The following is a 24,471-nucleotide window of genomic DNA, read 5'->3' as shown; positions in this document are numbered from 1 at the left end:
GTGTGTCAGTGTGTGTTAGTCAGTGTTTGTGAGTGAGTGTGTGTTAGTGTGTGTGTCAGTGTGTGTGTATGTGTTAGTGTTTGTGAGTGAGTGTGTGTTAGTGTGTGTGTCAGTGTGTGTGTATGTTTTAGTCAGTGTTTGTGAGTGAGTGTGTGTTAGTGTGTGTGTCAGTGTGTGTGTATGTGTTAGTCAGTGTTTGTGAGTGAGTGTGTGTTAGTGTGTGTGTCAGTGTGTGTTAGTCAGTGTTTGTGAGTGAGTGTGTTAGTGTGTGTGTCAGTGTGTGTGTATGTGTTAGTCAGTGTTTGTGAGTGAGTGTGTTAGTGTGTGTGTCAGTGTGTGTGTATGTGTTAGTCAGTGTTTGTGAGTGAGTGTGTGAGTGTGTTAGTGTGTGCGTCAGTGTGTGTGTATGTGTTAGTCAGTGTTTGTGAGTGAGTGTGTGTTAGTGTGTGTGTCAGTGTGTGTGTATGTGTTAGTCAGTGTTTGTGAGTGAGTGTGTGAGTGTGTTAGTGTGTGTGTCAGTGTGTGTGTATGTGTTAGTCAGTGTTTGTGAGTGAGTGTGTGTTAGTGTGTGTGTCAGTGTGTGTGTGTGTGTTAGTCAGTGTTTGTGAGTGAGTGTGTATTAGTGTGTGTGTATGTGTTAGTCAGTGTTTGAGAGTGTGTATGTCAGTGTGTGTGTCAGTGTGTGTGTATATGTTAGTCAGTGTTTATGAGTGAGTGTGTGTTAGTGTGTGTGTCAGTGTGTGTGTATGTGTTAGTCAGTGTTTGTGAGTGTGTGTTAGTGTGTGTGTCAGTGTGTGTGTATGTGTTAGTCAGTGTTTGTGAGTGAGTGTGTGTTAGTGTGTGTGTCAGTGTGTGTGTATATGTTAGTCAGTGTTTGTGAGTGAGTGTGTGATTGTGTGTGTGTCAGTGTGTGTGTATGTGTTAGTCAGTGTTTGTGAGTGAGTGTGTGAGTGTGTTAGTGTGTGCGTCAGTGTGTGTGTCAGTGTGTGTGTCAGTGTGTGTGTATGTGTTAGTCAGTGTTTGTGAGTGAGTGTGTGTCAGTGTGTGTGTCAGTGTGTGTGTATGTGTTAGTCAGTGTTTGTGAGTGTGTGTGTGTCAGTGTGTGTGTCAGTGTGTGTGTCAGTGTGTGTGTATGTGTTAGTCAGTGTTTGTGAGTGAGTGTGTGATTGTGTGTGTGTCAGTGTGTGTGTATGTGTTAGTCAGTGTTTGTGAGTGAGTGTGTTTTAGTGTGTGAGTCAGTGTGTGTTAGTCAGTGTTTGTGAGTGAGTGTGTTAGTGTGTGTGTCAGTGTGTGTGTATGTGTTAGTCAGTGTTTGTGAGTGAGTGTGTGTCAGTGTGTGTGTATGTGTTAGTCAGTGTTTGTGAGTGAGTGTGTTAGTGTGTGTGTCAGTGTGTGTGTATGTGTTAGTCAGTGTTTGTGAGTGAGTGTGTGAGTGTGTTAGTGTGTGCGTCAGTGTGTGTGTCAGTGTGTGTGTATGTGTTAGTCAGTGTTTGTGAGTGAGTGTGTGTCAGTGTGTGTGTCAGTGTGTGTGTATGTGTTAGTCAGTGTTTGTGAGTGTGTGTGTGTCAGTGTGTGTGTCAGTGTGTGTGTATGTGTTAGTCAGTGTTTGTGAGTGAGTGTGTTAGTGTGTGTGTCAGTGTGTGTGTATGTGTTAGTCAGTGTTTGTGAGTGAGTGTGTGTTAGTGTGTGCGTCAGTGTGTGTGTATGTGTTAGTCAGTGTTTGTGAGTGAGTGTGTTAGTGTGTGTGTCAGTGTGTGTGTCAGTGTTAGTCAGTGTTTGTGAGTGAGTGTGTTAGTGTGTGCGTCAGTGTGTGTGTATGTGTTAGTCAGTGTTTGTGAGTGAGTGTGTTAGTGTGTGTGTCAGTGTGTGTGTCAGTGTTAGTCAGTGTTTGTGAGTGAGTGTGTTAGTGTGTGCGTCAGTGTGTGTGTATGTGTTAGTCAGTGTTTGTGAGTGAGTGTGTTAGTGTGTGTGTCAGTGTGTGTGTCAGTGTTAGTCAGTGTTTGTGAGTGAGTGTGTGCGTCAGTGTATGTGTTAGTCAGTGTTTGTGAGTGAGTGTGTGTCAGTGTGTGTGTATGTGTTAGTCAGTGTTTGTGAGTGAGTGTGTGTCAGTGTGTGTGTCAGTGTGTGTGTATGTGTTAGTCAGTGTTTGTGAGTGAGTGTGTGTTAGTGTGTGTGTCAGTGTGTGTGTATGTGTTAGTCAGTGTTTGTGAGTGAGTGTGTTAGTGTGTGTCAGTGTGTGTGCATGTGTTAGTCAGTGTTTGTGAGTGAGTGTGTTAGTGTGTGTGTCAGTGTGTGTGTATGTGTTAGTCAGTGTTTGTGAGTGAGTGTGTTAGTGTGTGTGTCAGTGTGTGTGTCAGTGTTAGTCAGTGTTTGTGAGTGAGTGTGTTAGTGTGTGCGTCAGTGTGTGTGTATGTGTTAGTCAGTGTTTGTGAGTGAGTGTGTTAGTGTGTGCGTCAGTGTGTGTGTATGTGTTAGTCAGTGTTTGTGAGTGAGTGTGTGTCAGTGTGTGTGTCAGTGTGTGTGTCAGTGTTAGCCAGTGTTTGTGAGTGAGTGTGTTAGTGTGTGCGTCAGTGTGTGTGTATGTGTTAGTCAGTGTTTGTGAGTGAGTGTGTGTCAGTGTGTGTGTCAGTGTGTGTGTATGTGTTAGTCAGTGTTTGTGAGTGAGTGTGTTCGTGTGTGTGTCAGTGTGTGTGTATGTGTTAGTCAGTGTTTGTGAGTGAGTGTGTTAGTGTGTGTGTCCGTGTGTGTGTATGTGTTAGTCAGTGTTTGTGAGTGAGTGTGTGTTAGTGTGTGTGTCAGTGTGTGTGTATGTGTTAGTCAGTGTTTGTGAGTGTGTGTTCATGTGTGTGTCAGTGTGTGTGTATGTGTTAGTCAGTGTTTGTGAGTGTGTGTTCGTGTGTGCGTCAGTGTGTGTGTCAGTGTGTGTGTATGTGTTAGTCAGTGCTTCAGTTTCAGCGGGAGCATTGCGGAAGGAGGTTGCTGGGAGGTAAGTCAACCTTTAAAAGCACTTGTCTTTGCAGGGGCAGGCCAGTCGATTTCGGCGGGAGTGGAGCTGGCTGGTTCGTCAATTTCAGCAGGAGCTGAGAATTTTTCTTTTTTTAAAAATTAGTTTTTTTAGGCGGGATCAGGAAGTCGACCCGCGGACGTCTGGGAAGACCCTCACCAATAAATTCTGGTGGAGAGGAAACCCGAGACACTACACGTGTAGTGTCTCCCACCCGCCCTCCTCCTCTAACCTAATAATAAAACCCATTGGTCTGAGGTAAGTACCATATTTTTATTATATTATTATTATTTTTTATAAAAATTTAATTTAGTTGTTAGCCAGATCTTGGTAGAAAGTTAGAGGAATGGCAGGGAAGGGAGTGCAATGTTCCTCCTGCAGGATGTTTGAGGTGAGGGATGCAGTTAGTGTCCCTGCTGATTTTACCTGCAGGAAGTGCTGCCATCTCCAGCTCCTCCAAGACCGAGTTAGGGAACTGGAGCTGGAGTTGGAAGAACTTCGGATCATTCGGGAGGCAGAAGGGGTCATAGATAGCAGCTTCAGGGAATTAGTTACACCAAAGATTGGAGATAGGTGGGTAACTGTAAGAGGGACTGGGAAAAAACAGTCAGTGCAGGGATCCCCTGCGGTCGTTCCCCTGAGAAACAAGTATACCGCTTTGGATACTTGTGGGGGGGGGGGGACTTACCAGGGGTAAGCCATGGGGTACGGGCCTCTGGCACGGAGTCTGTCCCTGTTGCTCAGAAGGGAAGGGGGGAGAGGAGCAGAGCATTAGTAATTGGGGACTCTATAGTCAGGGGCACAGATAGGAGATTTTGTGGGAGCGTGAGAGACTCACGTTTGGTATGTTGCCTCCCAGGTGCAAGGGTACGTGATGTCTCGGATCGTGTTTTCCGGGTCCTTAGGGGGGAGGGGGAGCAGCCCCAAGTCGTGGTCCACATTGGCACTAACGACATAGGTAGGAAAGGGGACAAGGATGTCAGGCAGGCTTTCAGGGAGCTAGGATGGAAGCTCAGAACTAGAACAAACAGAGTTGTTATCTCTGGGTTGTTGCCCGTGCCACGTGATAGTGAGATGAGGAATAGGGAGAGAGAGCATTTAAACACGTGGCTACAGGGATGGTGCAGGCGGGAGGGTTTCAGATTTTTGGATAACTGGGGCTCTTTCTGGGGAAGGTGGGACCTCTACAGACAGGATGGTCTACATCTGAACCTGAGGGGCACAAATATCCTGGGGGGGAGATTTGTTAGTGCTCTTTGGGGGGGTTTAAACTAATGCAGCAGGGGCATGGGAACCTGGATTGTAGTTTTAGGGTAAGGGAGAATGAGAGTATAGAGGTCAGGAGCACAGATTTGACGTCGCAGGAGGGGGCCAGCGTTCAGGTAGGTGGTTTGAAGTGTGTCTACTTCAATGCCAGGAGTATACGAAACAAGGTAGGGGAATTGGCAGCGTGGGTTGGTACCTGGGACTTCGATGTTGTGGCCATTTCGGAGACATGGATAGAGCAGGGACAGGAATGGATGTTGCAGGTTCCGGGGTTTAGGTGTTTTAGTAAGCTCAGAGAAGGAGGCAAAAGAGGGGGAGGTGTGGCGCTGCTAGTCAAGAGCAGTATTACGGTGGCGGAGAGGATGCTAGATGGGGACTCTTCTTCCGAGGTAGTATTGGCTGAAGTTAAAAACAGGAAAGGAGAGGTCACCCTGTTGGGAGTTTTTTATAGGCCTCCTAATAGTTCTAGGGATGTAGAGGAAAGGATGGCGAAGATGATTCTGGATATGAGCGAAAGTAACAGGGTAGTTATTATGGGAGACTTTAACTTTCCAAATATTGACTGGAAAATATATAGTTCGAGTACAAAGATGGGTCGTTTTTTGTACAGTGTGTGCAGGAGGGTTTCCTGAAACAATATGTTGACAGGCCAACAAGAGGCGAGGCCACGTTGGATTTGGTTTTGGGTAATGAACCAGGCCAGGTGTTGGATTTGGAGGTAGGAGAGCACATTGGGGACAGTGACCACAATTCGGTGACGTTTACGTTAATGATGGAAAGGGATAAGTATACACCGCAGGGCAAGAGTTATAGCTGGGGGAAGGGCAATTATGATGCCATTAGACGTGACTTGGGGGGGATAAGGTGGAGAAGTAGGCTGCAAGTGTTGGGCACACTGGATAAGTGGGGCTTGTTCAAGGATCAGCTACTGCGTGTTCTTGATAAGTATGTACCGGTCAGACAGGGAGGAAGGCGTCGAGCGAGGGAACCGTGGTTTACCAAGGAAATGGAATCTCTTGTTAAGAGGAAGAAGAAGGCCTATGTGAAGATGAAGTGTGAAGTTTCGGTTGGGGCGATGGATAGTTACAAGGTAGCGAGGAAGGATCTAAAGAGAGAGCTAAGACGAGCAAGGAGGGGACATGAGAAGTATTTGGCAGGAAGGATCAAGGAAAACCCAAAAGCTTTCTATAGGTATGTCAGGAATAAGCGAATGACTAGGGAAAGAGTAGGACCAGTCAAGGACAGGGATGGGAAATTGTGTGTGGAGTCTGAAGAGATAGGCGAGATACTAAATGAATATTTTTCGTCAGTATTCACTCAGGAAAAAGATAATGTTGTGGAGGAGAATGCTGAGCCCCAGGCTAATAGAATATATGGCATTGAGGTACGTAGGGAAGAGGTGTTGGCAATTCTGGACAGGCTGAAAATAGATAAGTCCCCGGGACCTGATGGGATTTATCCTAGGATTCTATGGGAGGCCAGGGAAGAGATTGTTGGACCTTTGGCTTTGATTTTTATGTCATCATTGGCTACAGGAATAGTGCCAGAGGACTGGAGGACAGCAAATGTGGTCCCTTTGTTCAAAAAGGGGAGCAGAGACAACCCCGGCAACTATAGACCGGTGAGCCTCACGTCTGTAGTGGGTAAAGTCTTGGAGGGGATTATAAGGGACAAGATTTATAATCATCTAGATAGGAATAATATGATCAGGGATAGTCAGCATGGCTTTGTGAAGGGTAGGTCATGCCTCACAAACCTTATTGAGTTCTTTGAGAAGGTGACTGAACAGGTAGACGAGGGTAGAGCAGTTGATGTGGTGTATATGGATTTCAGCAAAGCGTTTGATAAGGTTCCCCACGGTAGGCTATTGCAAAAAATACGGAGGCTGGGGATTGAGGGTGATTTAGAGATGTGGATCAGAAATTGGCTAGCTGAAAGAAGACAGAGTGTGGTGGTTGATGGGAAATGTTCAGAATGGAGTACAGTCACAAGTGGAGTACCACAAGGATCTGTTCTGGGGCCGTTGCTGTTTGTCATTTTTATCAATGACCTAGAGGAAGGCGCAGAAGGGTGGGTGAGTAAATTTGCAGACGATACTAAAGTCGGTGGTGTTGTCGATAGTGTGGAAGGATGTAGCAGGTTACAGAGGGATATAGATAAGCTGCAGAGCTGGTCTGAGAGGTGGCAAATGGAGTTTAATGTAGAGAAGTGTGAGGTGATTCACTTTGGAAGGAATAACAGGAATGCGGAATATTTGGCTAATGGTAAAGTTCTTGAAAGTGTGGAGGAGCAGAGGGATCTAGGTGTCCATGTACATAGATCCCTGAAAGTTGCCACCCAGGTTGATAGGGTTGTGAAGAAGGCCTATGGAGTGTTGGCCTTTATTGGTAGAGGGATTGAGTTCCGGAGTCGGGAGGTCATGTTGCAGCTGTACAGAACTCTGGTCCGGCCGCATTTGGAGTATTGCGTACAGTTCTGGTCACCGCATTATAGGAAGGACGTGGAGGCTTTGGAGCGGGTGCAGAGGAGATTTACCAGGATGTTGCCTGGTATGGAGGGAAAATCTTATGAGGAAAGGCTGATGGACTTGAGGTTGTTTTCGTTGGAGAGAAGAAGGTTAAGAGGAGACTTAATAGAGGCATACAAAATGATCAGGGGGTTGGATAGGATGGACAGTGAGAGCCTTCTCCCGCGGATGGATATGGCTGGCACGAGGGGACATAACTTTAAACTGAGGGGTAATAGATATAGGACAGAGGTCAGAGGTAGGTTCTTTACGCAAAGAGTAGTGAGGCCGTGGAATGCCCTACCTGCTACAGTAGTGAACTCGCCAACATTGAGGGCATTTAAAAGTTTATTGGATAAACATATGGATGATAATGGCATAGTGTAGGTTAGATGGCTTTTGTTTCGGTGCAACATCGTGGGCCGAAGGGCCTGTACTGCGCTGTATTGTTCTATGTTCTATTTTCTATGTTCTATGTTTGTGAGTGAGTGTGTTAGTGTGTGTGTCAGTGTGTGTGTATGTGTTAGTCAGTGTTTGTGAGTGAGTGTGTTAGTGTGTGTGTCAGTGTGTGTGTATGTGTTAGTCAGTGTTTGTGAGTGAGTGTGTTAGTGTGTGTGTCAGTGTGTGTGTGTTAGTCAGTGTTTGTGAGTGAGTGTGTGTTAGTGTGTGTGTCAGTGTGTGTGTATGTGTTAGTCAGTGTTTGTGAGTGAGTGTGTTAGTGTGTGTGTCAGTGTGTGTGTATGTGTTAGTCAGTGTTTGTGAGTGAGTGTGTGTTAGTGTGTGTGTCAGTGTGTGTTAGTCAGTGTTTGTGAGTGAGTGTGTTAGTGTGTGTGTCAGTGTGTGTGTATGTGTTAGTCAGTGTTTGTGAGTGAGTGTGTTAGTGTGTGTGTCAGTGTGTGTGTATGTGTTAGTCAGTGTTTGTGAGTGAGTGTGTTAGTGTGTGTGTCAGTGTGTGTGTGTTAGTCAGTGTTTGTGAGTGAGTGTGTGTTAGTGTGTGTGTCAGTGTGTGTGTATGTGTTAGTCAGTGTTTGTGAGTGAGTGTGTTAGTGTGTGTGTCAGTGTGTGTGTATGTGTTAGTCAGTGTTTGTGAGTGAGTGTGTTAGTGTGTGTGTCAGTGTGTGTGTGTTAGTCAGTGTTTGTGAGTGAGTGTGTGTTAGTGTGTGTGTCAGTGTGTGTGTATGTGTTAGTCAGTGTTTGTGAGTGAGTGTGTTAGTGTGTGTGTCAGTGTGTGTGTATGTGTTAGTCAGTGTTTGTGAGTGAGTGTGTTAGTGTGTGTGTCAGTGTGTGTGTATGTGTTAGTCAGTGTTTGTGAGTGAGTGTGTGTTAGTGTGTGTGTCAGTGTGTGTTAGTCAGTGTTTGTGAGTGAGTGTGTGTTAGTGTGTGTGTCAGTGTGTCAGTGTGTGTTAGTCAGTGTTTGTGAGTGAGTGTGTGTTAGTGTGTGTGTCAGTGTGTGTGTATGTGTTAGTCAGTGTTTGTGAGTGAGTGTGTTCGTGTGTGTGTCAGTGTGTGTGTGTGTATGTGTTAGTCAGTGTTTGTGAGTGAGTGTGTTAGTGTGTGTGTCAATGTGTGTGTATGTGTTAGTCAGTGTTTGTGAGTGAGTGTGTGTTAGTGTGTATGTCAGTGTCAGTGTTAGTCAGTGTTTGTGAGTGAGTGTGTTAGTGTGTTAGTGTGTGTGTCAGTGTGTGTGTATGTGTTAGTCAGTGTCTGTGAGTGAGTGTGTGTTAGTGTGTGTGTCAGTGTGTGTGTCAGTGTGTGTGCATGTGTTAGTCAGTGTTTGTGAGTGAGTGTGTGTTAGTGTGTGTGTCAGTGTGTGTGTCAGTGTATGTGTATGTGTTAGTCAGTGTTTGTGAGTGAGTGTGTGTTAGTGTGTGTGTCAGTGTGTGTGTCAGTGTGTGTGTATGTGTTAGTCAGTGTTTGTGAGTGAGTGTGTGAGTGTGTATGTCAGTGTGTGTGTATGTGTTAGTCAGTGTTTGTGAGTGAGTGTGTGTTAGTGTGTGTGTCAGTGTGTGTGTCAGTGTGTGTGTATGTGTTAGTCAGTGTTTGTGAGTGAGTGTGTGAGTGTGTGTGTCAGTGTGTGTGAATGTGTTAGTCAGTGTTTGTGAGTGAGTGTGTGTTAGTGTGTGTGTCAGTGTGTCAGTGTGTGTTAGTCAGTGTTTGTGAGTGAGTGTGTGCGTCAGTGTGTCAGTGTGTATGTATGTGTTAGTCAGTGTTTGTGAGTGAGTGTGTGTTAGTGTGTGTGTCAGTGTGTCAGTGTGTGTTAGTCAGTGTTTGTGAGTGAGTGTGTGTTAGTGTGTGTGTCAGTGTGTGTTAGTCAGTGTTTATGAGTGAGTGTGTGTCAGTGTGTGTGTATGTGTTAGTCAGTGTTTGTGAGTGAGTGTGTGTCAGTGTGTGTGTCAGTGTGTGTGTATGTGTTAGTCAGTGTTTGTGAGTGAGTGTGTGAGTGTGTGTGTCAGTGTGTGTGTCAGTGTGTGTGTATGTGTTAGTCAGTGTTTGTGAGTGAGTGTGTGTTAGTGTGTGTGTCAGTGTGTGTGTATGTGTTAATCAGTGTTTGTGAGTGAGTGTGTGTTAGTGTGTGTGTCAGTGTGTGTGTCAGTGTGTGTGTATGTGTTAGTCAATGTTTGTGAGTGAGTGTGTCAGTGTGTGTGTCAGTGTGTGTGTATGTGTTAGTCAGTGTTTGTGAGTGAGTGTGTTAGTGTGTGTGTCAGTGTGTGTGTCAGTGTGAGTCAGTGTTTGTGAGTGAGTGTGTTAGTGTGTGCGTCAGTGTGTGTGTATGTGTTAGTCAGTGTTTGTGAGTGAGTGTGTGTCAGCGTGTGTGTCAGTGTGTGTGTGTTAGTCAGTGTTTGTGAGTGAGTGTGTGTCAGTGTGTGTGTATGTGTTAGTCAGTGTTTGTGAGTGAGTGTGTGTCAGCGTGTGTGTCAGTGTGTGTGTGTTAGTCAGTGTTTGTGAGTGAGTGTGTGTCAGTGTGTGTGTATGTGTTAGTCAGTGTTTGTGAGTGAGTGTGTGTCAGTGTGTGTGTCAGTGTGTGTGTATGTGTTAGTCAGTGTTTGTGAGTGAGTGTGTCAGTGTGTGTGTCAGTGTCTGTGTATGTGTTAGTCAGTGTTTGTGAGTGAGTGTGTGTTAGTGTGTGTGTCAGTGTGTGTGTCAGTGTGTGTGTCAGTGTTAGTCAGTGTTTGTGAGTGAGTGTGTTAGTGTGTGTGTCAGTGTGTGTGTATGTGTTAGTCAGTGTTTGTGAGTGAGTGTGTGTTAGTGTGTGTGTCAGTGTGTGTGTCAGTGTGTGTGTATGTGTTAGTCAGTGTTTGTGAGTCAGTGTGTGTGTCAGTGTGTGTGTATGTGTTAGTCAGTGTTTGTGAGTGAGTGTGTTAGTGTGTGTGTCCGTGTGTGTGTATGTGTTAGTCAGTGTTTGTGAGTGAGTGTGTTAGTGTGTGTGTCAGTGTTGTGTATGTGTTAGTGTGTTTGTGAGTGAGTGTGTGAGTGTGTTAGTATGTGTGTGTTAGTGTGTTTGTGAGTGAGTGTGTGAGTGTGTTAGTGTGTGTGTTAGTGTGTTTGTGAGTGAGTGTGTGAGTGTGTTAGTGTGTGTGTGTTAGTGTGTTTGTGAGTGAGTGTGTGACTGTGTTAGTGTGTGTGTTAGTGTGTTTGTGAGTGAGTGTGTGAGTGTGTTAGTGTGTGTGTGTTAGTGTGTTTGTGAGTGAGTGTGTGAATGTGTTAGTATGTGTGTGTTAGTGTGTTTGTGAGTGAGTGTGTGAGTGTGTTAGTGTGTTTGTGTGTTAGTGTGTTTGTGAGTGAGTGTGTTAGTGAGTGTGTGTTAGTGTGTTTGTGAGTGAGTGTGTGAGTGTGTCAGTATGTGTGTTAGTGTGTTTGTGAGTGAGTGTGTGAGTGTGTTAGTATGTGTGTGTTAGTGTGTTTGTGAGTGAGTGTGTGAGTGTGTTAGTATGTGTGTGTTAGTGTGTTTGTGAGTGAGTGTGTGAGTGTGTTAGTATGTGTGTGTTAGTGTGTTTGTGAGTGAGTGTGTGAGTGTGTTAGTATGTGTGTGTTAGTGTGTTTGTGAGTGAGTGTGTGAGTGTGTTAGTGTGTGTGTGTGTTAGTGTGTTTGTGAGTGAGTGTGTGAGTGTGTTAGTGTGTTTGTGAGTGAGTGTGTGACTGTGTTAGTGTGTGTGTCAGTGTGTTTGTGAGTGAGTGTGTGAGTGTGTTAGTGTGTGTGTGTGTTAGTGTGTTTGTGAATGAGTGTGTGAGTGTGTTAGTATGTGTGTTAGTGTGTTTGTGAGTGAGTGTGTGAGTGTGTTAGTATGTGTGTGTTAGTGTGTTTGTGAGTGAGTGTGTGAGTGTGTTAGTATGTGTGTGTTAGTGTGTTTGTGAGTGAGTGTGTGAGTGTGTTAGTATGTGTGTGTTAGTGTGTTTGTGAGTGAGTGTGTGAGTGTGTTGGTATGTGTGTGTTAGTGTGTGTGTGTTAGTGTGTTTGTGAGTGAGTGTGTGAGTGTGTTAGTGTGTGTGTGTTAGTGTGTTTGTGAGTGAGTGTGTTAGCGTGTGTGTTAGTGTGTTTGTGTTAGTGTGTTTGTGAGTGAGTGCGTGAGTGTGTTAGTGTGTTTGTGAGTGAGTGTGTGAGTGTGTTAGTATGTGTGTGTTAGTGTGTTTGTGAGTGAGTGTGTGAGTGTGTTAGTATGTGTGTGTTAGTGTGTTTGTGAGTGAGTGTGTGAGTGTGTTAGTATGTGTGTGTTAGTGTGTTTGTGAGTGAGTGTGTGAGTGTGTTAGTATGTGTGTGTTAGTGTGTTTGTGAGTGAGTGTATGAGTGTGTTAGTGTGTGTGTGTTAGTGTGTTTGTGAGTGCGTGTGTGAGTGTGTTAGTATGTGTGTGTTAGTGTGTTTGTGAGTGAGTGTGTGTGTGTTAGTGTGTGTGTGTTAGTGAGTTTGTGAGTGAGTGTGTGAGTGTGTTAGTGTGTGTGTGTTAGTGTGTTTGTGAGTGAGTGTGTGAGTGTGTTAGTGTGTGTGTGTTAGTGTGTTTGTGAGTGAGTGTGTGAGTGTGTTAGTATGTGTGTGTTAGTGTGTTTGTGAGAGAGTGTGTGAGTGAGTTAGTGTGTTTGTGAGTGAGTGTGTGAGTGAGTGTGTGAGTGTGTCAGTGTGTTTGTGAGTGAGTGTGTGAGTGTGTTAGTATGTGTGTGTTAGTGTGTGTGTGAGTGAGTGTGTGTGTGTGTTAGTATGTGTGTGTTAGTGTGTTTGTGAATGAGTGTGTGAGTGTGTTAGTATGTGTGTGTTAGTGTGTTTGTGAGTGAGTGTGTGAGTGTGTTAGTGTGTGTGTGTGTTAGTGTGTTTGTGAGTGAGTGTGTGAGTGTGTTAGTGTGTGTGTTAGTGTGTGAGTGTGTTAGTGTGTGTGTGTTAGTGTGTGTGTGTTAGTGTGTTTGTGAGTGAGTGTGTGAGTGTGTTAGTGTGTGTGTGTTAGTGTGTTTGTGAGTGAGTGTGTGAATGTGTTAGTATGTGTGTGTTAGTATGTTTGTGAGTGAGTGTGTTAGTGTGTGTGTGTTAGTGTGTTTGTGAGTGAGTGTGTGAATGTGTTAGTATGTGTGTTAGTGTGTTTGTGAGTGAGTGTGTGAGTGTGTTAGTATGTGTGTGTTAGTGTGTTTGTGAGTGAGTGTGTGAGTGTGTTAGTATGTGTGTGTTAGTGTGTTTGTGAGTGAGTGTGTTAGTATGTGTGTGTTAGTGTGTTTGTGAGTGAGTGTGTGAGAGTGTTAGTTTGTGTGTGTTAGTATGTGTGTGTTAGTGTGTGTGTGTTAGTGTGTTTGTGAGTGAGTGTGTGAGTGTGTTAGTGTGTGTGTGTTAGTGTGTTTGTGAGTGAGTGTGTTAGTGTGTGTGTTAGTGTGTTTGTGAGTGAGTGTGTTAGTGTGTGTGTGTTAGTGTGTTTGTGAGTGAGTGTGTGAGTGTGTTAGTATGTGTGTGTTAGTGTGTTTGTGAGTGAGTGTGTGAGTGTGTTAGTATGTGTGTGTTAGTGTGTTTGTGAGTGAGTGTGTGAGTGTGTTAGTATGTGTGTGTTAGTGTGTTTGTGAGTGAGTGTGTGTGTGTTAGTGTGTGTGTGTTAGTGTGTTTGTGAGTGAGTGTGTGAGTGTGTTAGTGTGTGTGTGTTAGTGTGTTTGTGAGTGAGTGTGTGAGTGTGTTAGTGTGCGTGTGTTAGTGTGTTTGTGAGTGAGTGTGTGAGTGTGTTAGTATGTGTGTGTTAGTGTGTTTGTGAGTGAGTGTTTGAGTGAGTTAGTGTGTTTGTGAGTGAGTGTGTGAGTGAGTGTGTTAGTGTGTTTCTGAGTGAGTGTGTGAGTGTGTCAGTATGTGTGTGTTAGTGTGTTTGTGAGTGAGTGTGTGAGTGTGTTAGTATGTGTGTGTTAGTGTGTTTGTGAGTGAGTGTGTGAGTGTGTTAGTATGTGTGTGTTAGTGTGTTTGTGAGTGAGTGTGTGAGTGTGTTAGTATGTGTGTGTTAGTGTGTGTGTGTTAGTGTGTTTGTGAGTGAGTGTGTGAGTGTGTTAGTGTGTGTGTGTTAGTGTGTTTGTGAGTGAGTGTGTGAGTGTGTTAGTGTGTTTGTGAGTGTGTGTGTGTGTTAGTGTGTTTGTGAGTGAGTGTGTGAGTGTGTTAGTGTGTTTGTGTGTGAGTGTGTGAGCGAGTGTGTGAGTGTGTTAGTGTGTGTGTGTGTTAGTGTGTTTGTGAGTGAGTGTGTGAGTGTGTTAGTATGTGTGTGTTAGCGTGTTTGTGAGTGAGTGTGTGTGTGTTAGTGTGTTTGTGTGTGTGTGTTAGTGTGTTTGTGACTGAGTGTGTGAGTGTGTTTGTGTGTGAGTGTGTTAGTGTGTTTGTGAGTGAGTGTGTATGTGTTAGTGTGTTTGTGAGTGAGTGTGAGTGTGTTAGTGTGTTTGTGAGTGAGTGTGTGTGTGTGTTAGTGTGTTTGTGTGTGAGTGTGTGAGTTCGATAGTGTGTTTGTGAGTGAGTGTGTGAGTGAGTGTGTGAGTGTGTTAGTGTGTGTGTGTTAGTGTGTGTGTGTTAGTGTGTTTGTGAATGAGTATGTGAGTGTGTTTGTGAGTGAGTGTGTGTGTGTGTTCGTGTGTTTGTGAGTGAGTGTGTGAGTGAGTGAGTGTGTGAGTGAGTGTGTGAGTGTGCTAGTGTGAGTGTGTTAGTGTGTGTGTGTTAGTGTGTTTGTGAGTGAGTGTGTGAGTGTGTTGGTGTGTTTGTGAGTGAGTGTGTGAGTGTGTTAGTGTGTTTGTGAGTGAGTGTGTGAGTGTGTTAGCGTGTGTGTGTTTGTGTGTTTGTGAGTGAGTGTGTGAGTGTGTTAGTGTGTGAGTGTGTTAGTGAGTGTGTGAGTGTGTTAGTGTGTGTGTTAGTGTGTTTGTGAGTGAGTGTGTGAGTGAGTGTGTGAGTGTGTGAGTGAGTGTGTGAGTGAGTGTGTGAGTGTGTTAGTGTGTTTGTGAGTGAGTGTGTGAGTGAGTGTTTGAGTGAGTGTGTGAGTGTGTGAGTGAGTGTGTGAGTGAGTGAGTGAGTGTGTGAGTGTGTGAGTGTGTTAGTGTGAGTGTGTTAGTGTGTTTGTGAGTGAGTCTGTGAGTGTGTTAGTGTGTGTGTGTTAGTGTGTTTGTGAGTGAGTGTGTGAGTGTGTGTGTGTGTTAGTGTGTTTGTGAGTGAGTGTGTGAGTGTGTTAGTGTGTGTGTGTTAGTGTGTTTGTGAGTGAGTGTGTGAGTGTGTTAGTATGTGTGTGTTAGTGTGTTTGTGAGTGAGTGTGTTAGTGTGTGAGTGAGTGTGTGAGTGAGTGTGTGAGTGTGTGTGTGAGTGTGTGCTAGTGTGTTTGTGAGTGAGTGTGTGAGTGAGTGTGTGAGTGTGTGTTAGTGTGTTTGTGAGTGAGTGTGTGAGTGTGTGAGTGTGTGTTAGTGTGTTTGTGAGTGACTGTGTGAGTGTGTGTTAGTGTGTTTGTGAGTGAGTGTGTGTTAGTGTGTTTGTGAGTGAGTGTGTGAGTGTGTTAGTATGTGTGTGTTAGTGTGTTTGTGAGTGAGTGTGTGAGTGTGTGTTAGTGTGTTTGTGAGTGAGTGTGTGAGTGTGTTAGTGTGTGTGTGTTAGTGTCTTTGTGAGTGAGTGTGTGAGTGTGTGTTAGTGTGTTTGTGAGTGAGTGTGTGAGTGTGTGTTAGTGTGTTTGTGAGTGAGTGTGTGAATGTGTGTTAGTGAGTGTGTGAGTGAGTGTGTGAGTGTGTTAGTGTGTGTGTGTTAGTGAGTGTGTGAGTGAGTGTGTGTGTGTTAGTGTGTGTGTGTTAGTGTGTTTGTGAGTGAGTGTGTGAGTGTGTTAGTGTGTGTGTGTTAGTATGTTTGTGAGTGATTGTGCAGTAACTATCTACTTACATGTTTCATACTTTATAAAAATTCATTCCCGGGATGTGGGCGTCCCTGGTTAGACCAGCGTTTGTTGCCCATCCCTAATTGCCCCTCGGGTCGGTGGGGGTGAGCTGCCTTCTCGAACCGCTGCCGTCCCTGAGGTGTAGGTACACCCACTGTGCTGTTGGAGAGGGGGTTCCAGGATGTTGCCCCGGCGACAGTGAAGGAACAGCCGATATATTTCCCAGTCTGGGTGGGGAGTGACTCGGAGGGGAGCCTCCAGGTGGGGGGGGGTTCCCAGGTATCTGCTGCTCTTGTCCTTCTCGATGGAGGTGGGCGTGGGTTTGGAAGGTGCTGCCTGAGGAGCCTCGGTGAGTTGCTGCTGTGCATCTTGTAGATGGGACACACGGCTGACACTGTGCGTCGGTGGGGGGGGAGGGGGGGGGTCAGGAGGTGAGTTACTCTCCGCAGCATTCCCAGCTTCTGACCTGCCCTGTATGTTAATAAACTTTGCCTTTCGATTTGACAAATCTGGTTCAATAGTAATCCAACAATCCTGTTTATTGACGGATCTCGGCTGACATTAACGGGTGGACAGCAGACATTAGTCTGCAGAACCGGCTGGAGAAATCATTTCAATATCTGTTGTTAGCCAGGGAAGGGGAGCCAATGGGGGGAACTCGGTGAAAACAGTCAATATAAATTTCCCAGCATTCCCTTGTGGGCGCAGCATTGTCAGTCCTCGTCGCCATTTCCCTTACCTTGATGTTCAATTCCGGTCGATATAACGATGCCAGCGGGTACGTGCTTTGCTGAAGCATTTCCACCTCCACCTTTTTGTCCCTGGTGACCCAGAAGTGTTCCACACTGGTGTCCTTCTTGTTAAACTTGGCTTTCCAGGTACCTGTGCAGGCAAAAGGGGACGCGCATTCCTGCAGGAGCTGATTAGCCAGACCGTCGGGAGGCCTGGGGCCTACTCACCCTGAGGCTGGCCAGCTCCCTCGCTCCCAAACCGTGCCCGAATGCCCAGGGGTCCGGGCAGTTTCTACCCGCGTCAGGCCGCACCAGCCCCCCCGCCCCCCCCCCCACTCCCCCCCCCCCCCCCCACCCCCCGCTCTGGACCCGCCTTCAGCTCAACTCTTGCTTAATACTCGTTCAGGCCCCTTCGCCCCTGACAACTCCACCTTTCCAAAACCCTCCGGCAGCACTAACACATCCCACATTCTGGAAAACCTCAGGGTCCCTGACGGAGAGACTCCCTCTTTAAACAGGGTCCCTGACGGAGAGACTCCCTCTTTAAACAGGGTCCCGGACGGAGAGACTCCCTCTTTAAACAGGGTCCCTGACGGAGAGACTCCCTCTTTAAACAGGGTCCCTGACGGAGAGACTCCCTCTTCAAACAGGGTCCCTGACGGAGAGACTCCCTCTTTAAACAGGGTCCCTGACGGTGAGACTCCCTCGTCAAACAGGGTCCCTGACGGAGAGACTCCCTCTTTAAACAGGGTCCCTGACGGAGAGACTCCCTCTTTAAACAGGTTCCCTGACGGAGAGACTCCCTCTTTAAACAGGGTCCCTGACGGAGAGACTCCCTCTTTAAACAGGATCCCTGACGGGGAGACTCCCTCTTTAAACAGGGTCCCTGACAGAGAGACTCCCTCTTTAAACAGGATCCCTGACGGAGAGACTCCCTCTTTAAACAGGGTCCCTGACGGAGCGACTCCCTCTTTAAACAGGGTCCCTGACGGAACGACTCCCTCTTTAAATAGGGTCCCTGATGGAGTGACTCCCTCTTTAAACAGGGTCCCTGACGGAGAGACTCCCTCTTTAAACAGGGTCCCTGACGGAGAGACTCCCTCTTTAAACAGGGCCCCTGACGGAGAGACTCCGTCTTTAAACAGGGTCCCTGACGGAGAGACTCCCCTTTAAACAGGGTCCCTGACGGAGAGACTCCCTCTTTAAACAGGGTCCCTGACAGAGAGACTCCCTCTTCAAACAGGGTCCCTGACGGAGAGACTCCCTCTTTAAACAGGGCCCCTGACGGAGAGACTCCCTCTTTAAACACTGTCCCTGACGGAGAGACTCCCTCTTTAAACAGGGTCCCTGACAGAGAGACTCCCTCTTTAAACACTGTCCCTGACGGAGAGACTCCCTCTTTAAACAGGGTCCCTGACGGAGAGACTCCCTCTTTAAACAGGGTCCCTGACGGGGAGACTCCCTTTTTAAACAGGGTCCCTGACGGAGAGTCTCCCTCTTTAAACAGGGTCCCTGACGGAGTGACTCCCTTTTTAAACAGGGTCCCTGACGGAGAGAATCCCTCTTTAAACAGGGTCCCTGACGGAGAGACTCCCTCTTTAAACAGGGTCCCTGACGGAGCGACTCCCTCTTTAAACAGGGTCCTTGACGGAGAGACTCCCTCTTTAAACAGGGTCCTTGACGGAGAGACTCCCTCTTTAAACAGGATCCCTGACGGAGAGACTCCCTCTTTAAACAGGGTCCTTGACGGAGAGACTCCCTCTTTAAACAGGATCCCTGACGGAGAGACTCCCTCTTTAAACAGGGTCCTTGACGGAGAGACTCCCTCTTTAAACAGGGTCCCTGACGGTGAGACCTCCTCTTTAAACAGGGTCCCTGACGGAGAGACTCAGTCTTTAAACAGGGTCCATGACGGAGAGACTCCCTCTTTAAACAGGGTCCCTGACGGAGAGACTCCCTCTATAAACACTGTCCCTGACGGAGAGACTCCCTCTTTAAACACTGTCCCTGACGGAGAGACTCCCTCTTCAAATAGGGTCACTGACAGAGAGACTCCCTCTTTAAACAGGGTCCCTGACGGAGAGACACCCTCTTCAAACAGGGTCCCTGACGGAGTGACTCCCTTTTTAAACAGGGTCCCTGACGGAGAGTCTCCCTCTTTAAACAGGGTCCCTGACGGAGTGACTCCCTTTTTAAACAGGGTCCCTGACGGAGAGACTCCCTCTTTAAACAGGGTCCCTGACGGAGAGACTCCCTCTTTAAACAGGGTCCTTGACGGAGAGACTCCCTCTTTAAACAGGGTCCCTGACGGTGAGACCTCCTCTTTAAACAGGGTCCCTGACGGAGAGACTCAGTCTTTAAACAGGGTCCTTGACGGAGAGACTCCCTCTTTAAACAGGGTCCCTGACGGAGAGACTCCCTCTATAAACACTGTCCCTGACGGAGAGACTCTCTCTTTAAACACTGTCCCTGACGGAGAGACTCCCTCTTCAAATAGGGTCACTGACAGAGAGACTCCCTCTTTAAACAGGGTCCCTGACGGAGAGACTCCCTCTTTAAACAGGGTCCCTGACGGAGAGACTCCCTCTTTAAACAGGGTCCCTGACGTACAGACTCCCTCTTTAAACAGGGTCCCTGACGGAGAGACTCCCTCTTTAAACAGGGTCCCTGACGGGGAGACTCCCTCTTTAAACACTGTCCCTGACGGAACGACTCCTTCTTCTAACAGGGTCCCTGATGGAGCGACTCCCTCTTTAAACAGGGTCCCTGACGGAGAGACTCCCTCTTTAAACAGGGTCCCTGACGAAGAGACTCCCTCTTTAAACAGGGTCCCTGACGGAGAACTCCCTCTTTAAACAGGGTCCCTGACGAAGAGACTCCCTCTTTAAACAGGGTCCCCGACAGTGAGACTCCCTCTTTAAACAGGGTCCCTGACGGAGAGACTCCCTCTTTAAACAGGGTCCCTGACGGAGAGACTCCCGCTTCAAACAGGGTCCCTGACGGAGAGACTCCCTCTTTAAACAGGGTCCCTGACGGAGAGACTCCCTCTTCAAACAGGGTCCCTGACGGAGAGACTCCCTCTTTAAACAGGGTCCCTGACGGTGAGACTCCCTCGTCAAACAGGGTCCCTGACGGAGAGACTCCCTCTTTAAACAGGGTCCCTGACGGAGAGACTCCCTCTTTAAACAGGTTCCCTGACGGAGAGACTCCCTCTTTAAACAGGGTCCCTGACGGAGAGACTCCCTCTTTAAACAGGATCCCTGACGGGGAGACTCCCTCTTTAAACAGGGTCCCTGACAGAGAGACTCCCTCTTTAAACAGGATCCCTGACGGAGAGACTCCCTCTTTAAACAGGGTCCCTGACGGAGCGACTCTCTCTTTAAACAGGGTCCCTGACGGAACGACTCCCTCTTTAAACAGGGTCCCTGATGGAGAGACTCCCTCTTTAAACAGGGTCCCTGACGGAGAGACTCCCTCTTTAAACAGGGTCCCTGACGGAGAGACTCCCTCTTTAAACAGGGCCCCTGACGGAGAGACTCCGTCTTTAAACAGGGTCCCTGACGGAGAGACTCCCCTTTAAACAGGGTCCCTGACGGAGAGACTCCCTCTTTAAACAGGGTCCCTGACAGAGAGACTCCCTCTTCAAACAGGGTCCCTGACGGAGAGACTCCCTCTTTAAACAGGGCCCCTGACGGAGAGACTCCCTCTTTAAACAGGGCCCCTGACGGAGAGACTCCCTCTTTAAACAGGGTCCCTGACGGGGAGACTCCCTCTTTAAACAGGGTCCCTGACGGAGAGACTCCCCTTTAAACAGGGTCCCTGACGGAGAGACTCCCTCTTTAAACAGGGTCCCTGACGGAGAGACTCCCTCTTTAAACAGGGTCCCTGACGGAGAGACTCCCTCTTTAAACAGGGTCCTTGACGGAGAGACTCCCTCTTTAAACAGGGTCCCTGACGGAGTGACTCCCTTTTTAAACAGGGTCCCTGACGGAGAGTCTCCCTCTTTAAACAGGGTCCCTGACGGAGTGACTCCCTTTTTAAACAGGGTCCCTGACGGAGAGAATCCCTCTTTAAACAGGGTCCCTGACGGAGAGACTCCCTCTTTAAACAGGGTCCTTGACGGAGAGACTCCCTCTTTAAACAGGGTCCCTGACGGTGAGACCTCCTCTTTAAACAGGGTCCCTGACGGAGAGACTCAGTCTTTAAACAGGGTCCTTGACGGAGAGACTCCCTCTTTAAACAGGGTCCCTGACGGAGAGACTTCCTCTATAAACACTGTCCCTGACGGAGAGACTCCCTCTTTAAACACTGTCCCTGACGGAGAGACTCCCTCTTCAAATAGGGTCACTGACAGAGAGACTCCCTCTTTAAACAGGGTCCCTGACGGAGCGACTCCCTCTTTAAACAGGGTCCCTGACGGAGAGACTCCCTCTTTAAACAGGGTCCCTGACGGAGCGACTCCCTCTTTAAACAGGGTCCCTGACGGAGAGACTCCCTCTTTAAACAGGGTCCCTGACGGAGAGACTCCCTCTTTAAACAGGGTCCCTGATGGAGAGACTCCCTCTTTAAACAGGTCCCTGACTGAGAGACTCCCTCTTTAAACAGGGTCCCTGACGGAGAGACTCCCTCTTTAAACAGGGTCCCTGACGGAAAGACTCCATCTTTAAACAGGGTCCCTGACGGAGAGACTCCCTCTTTAAACAGGGTCCCTGACGGAGAACTCCCTCTTTAAACAGGGTCCCTGACGGAGAGACTCACTCTTTAAACAGGGTCCCCGACAGAGAGACTCCCTCTTTAAAAAGGGTCCCTGACGGAGTGACTCCCTCTTTAAACAGGCTCCCTGACAGAGAGACTCCCTCTTGAAACAGGGTCCCTGACGGAGAGACTCCCTCTTTAAACAGGGTCCCTGACGGAGAGACTCCCTCTTTAAACAGGGTCCCTGACGGAGAGACTCCCTCTTTAAACAGGGTCCCTGACGGAGAGACTCCCTCTTTAAACAGGGTCCCTGACGGAGAGACTCCCCTTTAAACAGGGTCCCTGACAGAGAGACACCCTCTTTAAACAGGGTCGCTGACGGAGAGACTCCCCTTTAAACAGGGTCCCTGACGGAGAGACTCCCTCTTTAAACAGGGTCCCTGACGGAGAGACTCCCCTTTAAACAGGGTCCCTGACAGAGAGACTCCCTCTTTAAACAGGTTCCCTGACGGAGAGACTCCCTCTTTAAACAGGGCCCCTGACGGAGAGACTCCCTCTTTAAACAGGGTCCCTGACGGAGAGACTCCCTCTTTAAACAGGGTCCCTGACGGAGAGACTCCCTCTTTACACAGGATCCCTGATGGAGAGACTCCCTCTTTAAACAGAGTCCCTGACAGGGAGACTCCCTCTTTAAACAGGGTCCCTGACGGAGAGACCCCCCTTTAAACAGGGTCCCTGACGGAGAGGCTCCCTCTTTAAACAGGGTCCCTGACGGAGAGACTCCCTCTTTAAACAGGGTCCCTGACGGAGAGACTCCCTCTTTAAACAGGGTCCCTAACGGAGAGACTCCCCTTTAAACAGGGTCCCTGACAGAGAGACTCCCTCTTTAAACAGGATCCCTGACGGAGAGACTCCCTCTTTAAACAGGCTCCTTGACGGAGAGACTCCCTCTTTAAACAGGATCCCTGACGGAGAGACTCCCTCTTTAAACAGGGTCCTTGACGGAGAGACTCCCTCTTTAAACAGGGTCCCTGACGGTGAGACCTCCTCTTTAAACAGGGTCCCTGACGGAGAGACTCAGTCTTTAAACAGGGTCCATGACGGAGAGACTCCCTCTTTAAACAGGGTCCCTGACGGAGAGACTCCCTCTATAAACACTGTCCCTGACGGAGAGACTCCCTCTTTAAACACTGTCCCTGACGGAGAGACTCCCTCTTTAAACAGGGTCACTGACAGAGAGACTCCCTCTTTAAACAGGGTCCCTGACGGAGAGACACCCTCTTCAAACAGGGTCCCTGACGGAGTGACTCCCTTTTTAAACAGGGTCCCTGACGGAGAGTCTCCCTCTTTAAACAGGGTCCCTGACGGAGTGACTCCCTTTTTAAACAGGGTCCCTGACGGAGAGAATCCCTCTTTAAACAGGGTCCCTGACGGAGAGACTCCCTCTTTAAACAGGGTCCCTGACGGAGAGACTCCCTCTTTAAACAGGGTCCCTGACGGAGAGACTCCCTCTTTAAACAGGGTCCCTGACGTACAGACTCCCTCTTTAAACAGGGTCCCTGACGGAGAGACTCCCTCTTTAAACAGGGTCCCTGACGGGGAGACTCCCTCTTTAAACACTGTCCCTGACGGAACGACTCCCTCTTCTAACAGGGTCCCTGATGGAGCGACTCCCTCTTTAAACAGGGTCCCTGACGGAGAGACTCCCTCTTTAAACAGGGTCCCTGACGAAGAGACTCCCTCTTTAAACAGGGTCCCTGACGGAGAACTCCCTCTTTAAACAGGGTCCCTGATGAAGAGACTCCCTCTTTAAACAGGGTCCCCGACAGTGAGACTCCCTCTTTAAACAGGGTCCCTGACGGAGAGACTCCCTCTTTAAACAGGGTCCCTGACGGAGAGACTCCCGCTTCAAACAGGGTCCCTGACGGAGAGACTCCCTCTTTAAACAGGGTCCCTGACGGAGAGACTCCCTCTTCAAACAGGGTCCCTGACGGAGAGACTCCCTCTTTAAACAGGGTCCCTGACGGTGAGACTCCCTCGTCAAACAGGGTCCCTGACGGAGAGACTCCCTCTTTAAACAGGGTCCCTGACGGAGAGACTCCCTCTTTAAACAGGTTCCCTGACGGAGAGACTCCCTCTTTAAACAGGGTCCCTGACGGAGAGACTCCCTCTTTAAACAGGATCCCTGATGGGGAGACTCCCTCTTTAAACAGGGTCCCTGACAGAGAGACTCCCTCTTTAAACAGGATCCCTGACGGAGAGACTCCCCTTTAAACAGGGTCCCTGACGGAGAGACTCCCTCTTTAAACAGGGTCCCTGACTGAGAGACTCCCTCTTCAAACAGGGTCCCTGACGGAGAGACTCCCTCTTTAAACAGGGCCCCTGACGGAGAGACTCCCTCTTTAAACAGGGCCCCTGACGGAGAGACTCCCTCTTTAAACAGGGTCCCTGACGGGGAGACTCCCTCTTTTAACAGGGTCCCTGACGGAGAGACTCCCCTTTAAACAGGGTCCCTGACGGAGAGACTCCCTCTTTAAACAGGGTCCCTGACGGAGAGACTCCCTCTTTAAACAGGGTCCCTGACGGAGAGACTCCCTCTTTAAACAGGGTCCTTGACGGAGAGACTCCCTCTTTAAACAGGGTCCCTGACGGAGTGACTCCCTTTTTAAACAGGGTCCCTGACGGAGAGTCTCCCTCTTTAAACAGGGTCCCTGACGGAGTGACTCCCTTTTTAAACAGGGTCCCTGACGGAGAGAATCCCTCTTTAAACAGGGTCCCTGACGGAGAGACTCCCTCTTTAAACAGGGTCCTTGACGGAGAGACTCCCTCTTTAAACAGGGTCCCTGACGGTGAGACCTCCTCTTTAAACAGGGTCCCTGACGGAGAGACTCAGTCTTTAAACAGGGTCCTTGACGGAGAGACTCCCTCTTTAAACAGGGTCCCTGACGGAGAGACTACTCTATAAACACTGTCCCTGACGGAGAGACTCCCTCTTTAAACACTGTCCCTGACGGAGAGACTCCCTCTTCAAATAGGGTCACTGACAGAGAGACTCCCTCTTTAAACAGGGTCCCTGACGGAGCGACTCCCTCTTTAAACAGGGTCCCTGACGGAGAGACTCCCTCTTTAAACAGGGTCCCTGACGGAGCGACTCCCTCTTTAAACAGGGTCCCTGACGGAGAGACTCCCTCTTTAAACAGGGTCCCTGACGGAGAGACTCCCTCTTTAAACAGGGTCCCTGATGGAGAGACTCCCTCTTTAAACAGGTCCCTGACTGAGAGACTCCCTCTTTAAACAGGGTCCCTGACGGAGAGACTCCCTCTTTAAACAGGGTCCCTGACGGAAAGACTCCATCTTTAAACAGGGTCCCTGACGGAGAGACTCCCTCTTTAAACAGGGTCCCTGACGGAGAACTCCCTCTTTAAACAGGGTCCCTGACGGAGAGACTCACTCTTTAAACAGGGTCCCCGACAGAGAGACTCCCTCTTTAAAAAGGGTCCCTGACGGAGTGACTCCCTCTTTAAACAGGCTCCCTGACAGAGAGACTCCCTCTTGAAACAGGGTCCCTGACGGAGAGACTCCCTCTTTAAACAGGGTCCCTGACGGAGAGACTCCCTCTTTAAACAGGGCCCCTGACGGAGAGACTCCGTCTTTAAACAGGGTCCCTGACGGAGAGACTCCCCTTTAAACAGGGTCCCTGACGGAGAGACTCCCTCTTTAAACAGGGTCCCTGACAGAGAGACTCCCTCTTCAAACAGGGTCCCTGACGGAGAGACTCCCTCTTTAAACAGGGCCCCTGACGGAGAGACTCCCTCTTTAAACAGGGCCCCTGACGGAGAGACTCCCTCTTTAAACAGGGTCCCTGACGGGGAGACTCCCTCTTTAAACAGGGTCCCTGACGGAGAGACTCCCCTTTAAACAGGGTCCCTGAC

General features: G+C 48.4%; 1 protein-coding gene across 1 annotated transcript in view; it reads right to left on the bottom strand.

Moving 5' to 3' along the window:
• The window catches only part of LOC140410102 (plasma protease C1 inhibitor-like), a 78,036-nt gene that overhangs the window by 16,296 nt on the left and 37,269 nt on the right, over positions 1–24,471 (bottom strand). Inside the window, exon 4 of the mRNA XM_072498041.1 lies at positions 15,853–15,995. Within this exon, the coding sequence (XP_072354142.1) occupies positions 15,853–15,995 (143 nt within the window). The remainder of the gene's footprint in view (positions 1–15,852; positions 15,996–24,471) is intronic.

Source organism: Scyliorhinus torazame, chromosome 4 (assembly GCF_047496885.1).
Source record: "Scyliorhinus torazame isolate Kashiwa2021f chromosome 4, sScyTor2.1, whole genome shotgun sequence".
Classification (NCBI taxonomy): domain Eukaryota; kingdom Metazoa; phylum Chordata; class Chondrichthyes; order Carcharhiniformes; family Scyliorhinidae; genus Scyliorhinus; species Scyliorhinus torazame.
Note: the sequence above shows the minus strand (reverse complement) of the source record. Positions and strands in the feature narration are given on the sequence as shown.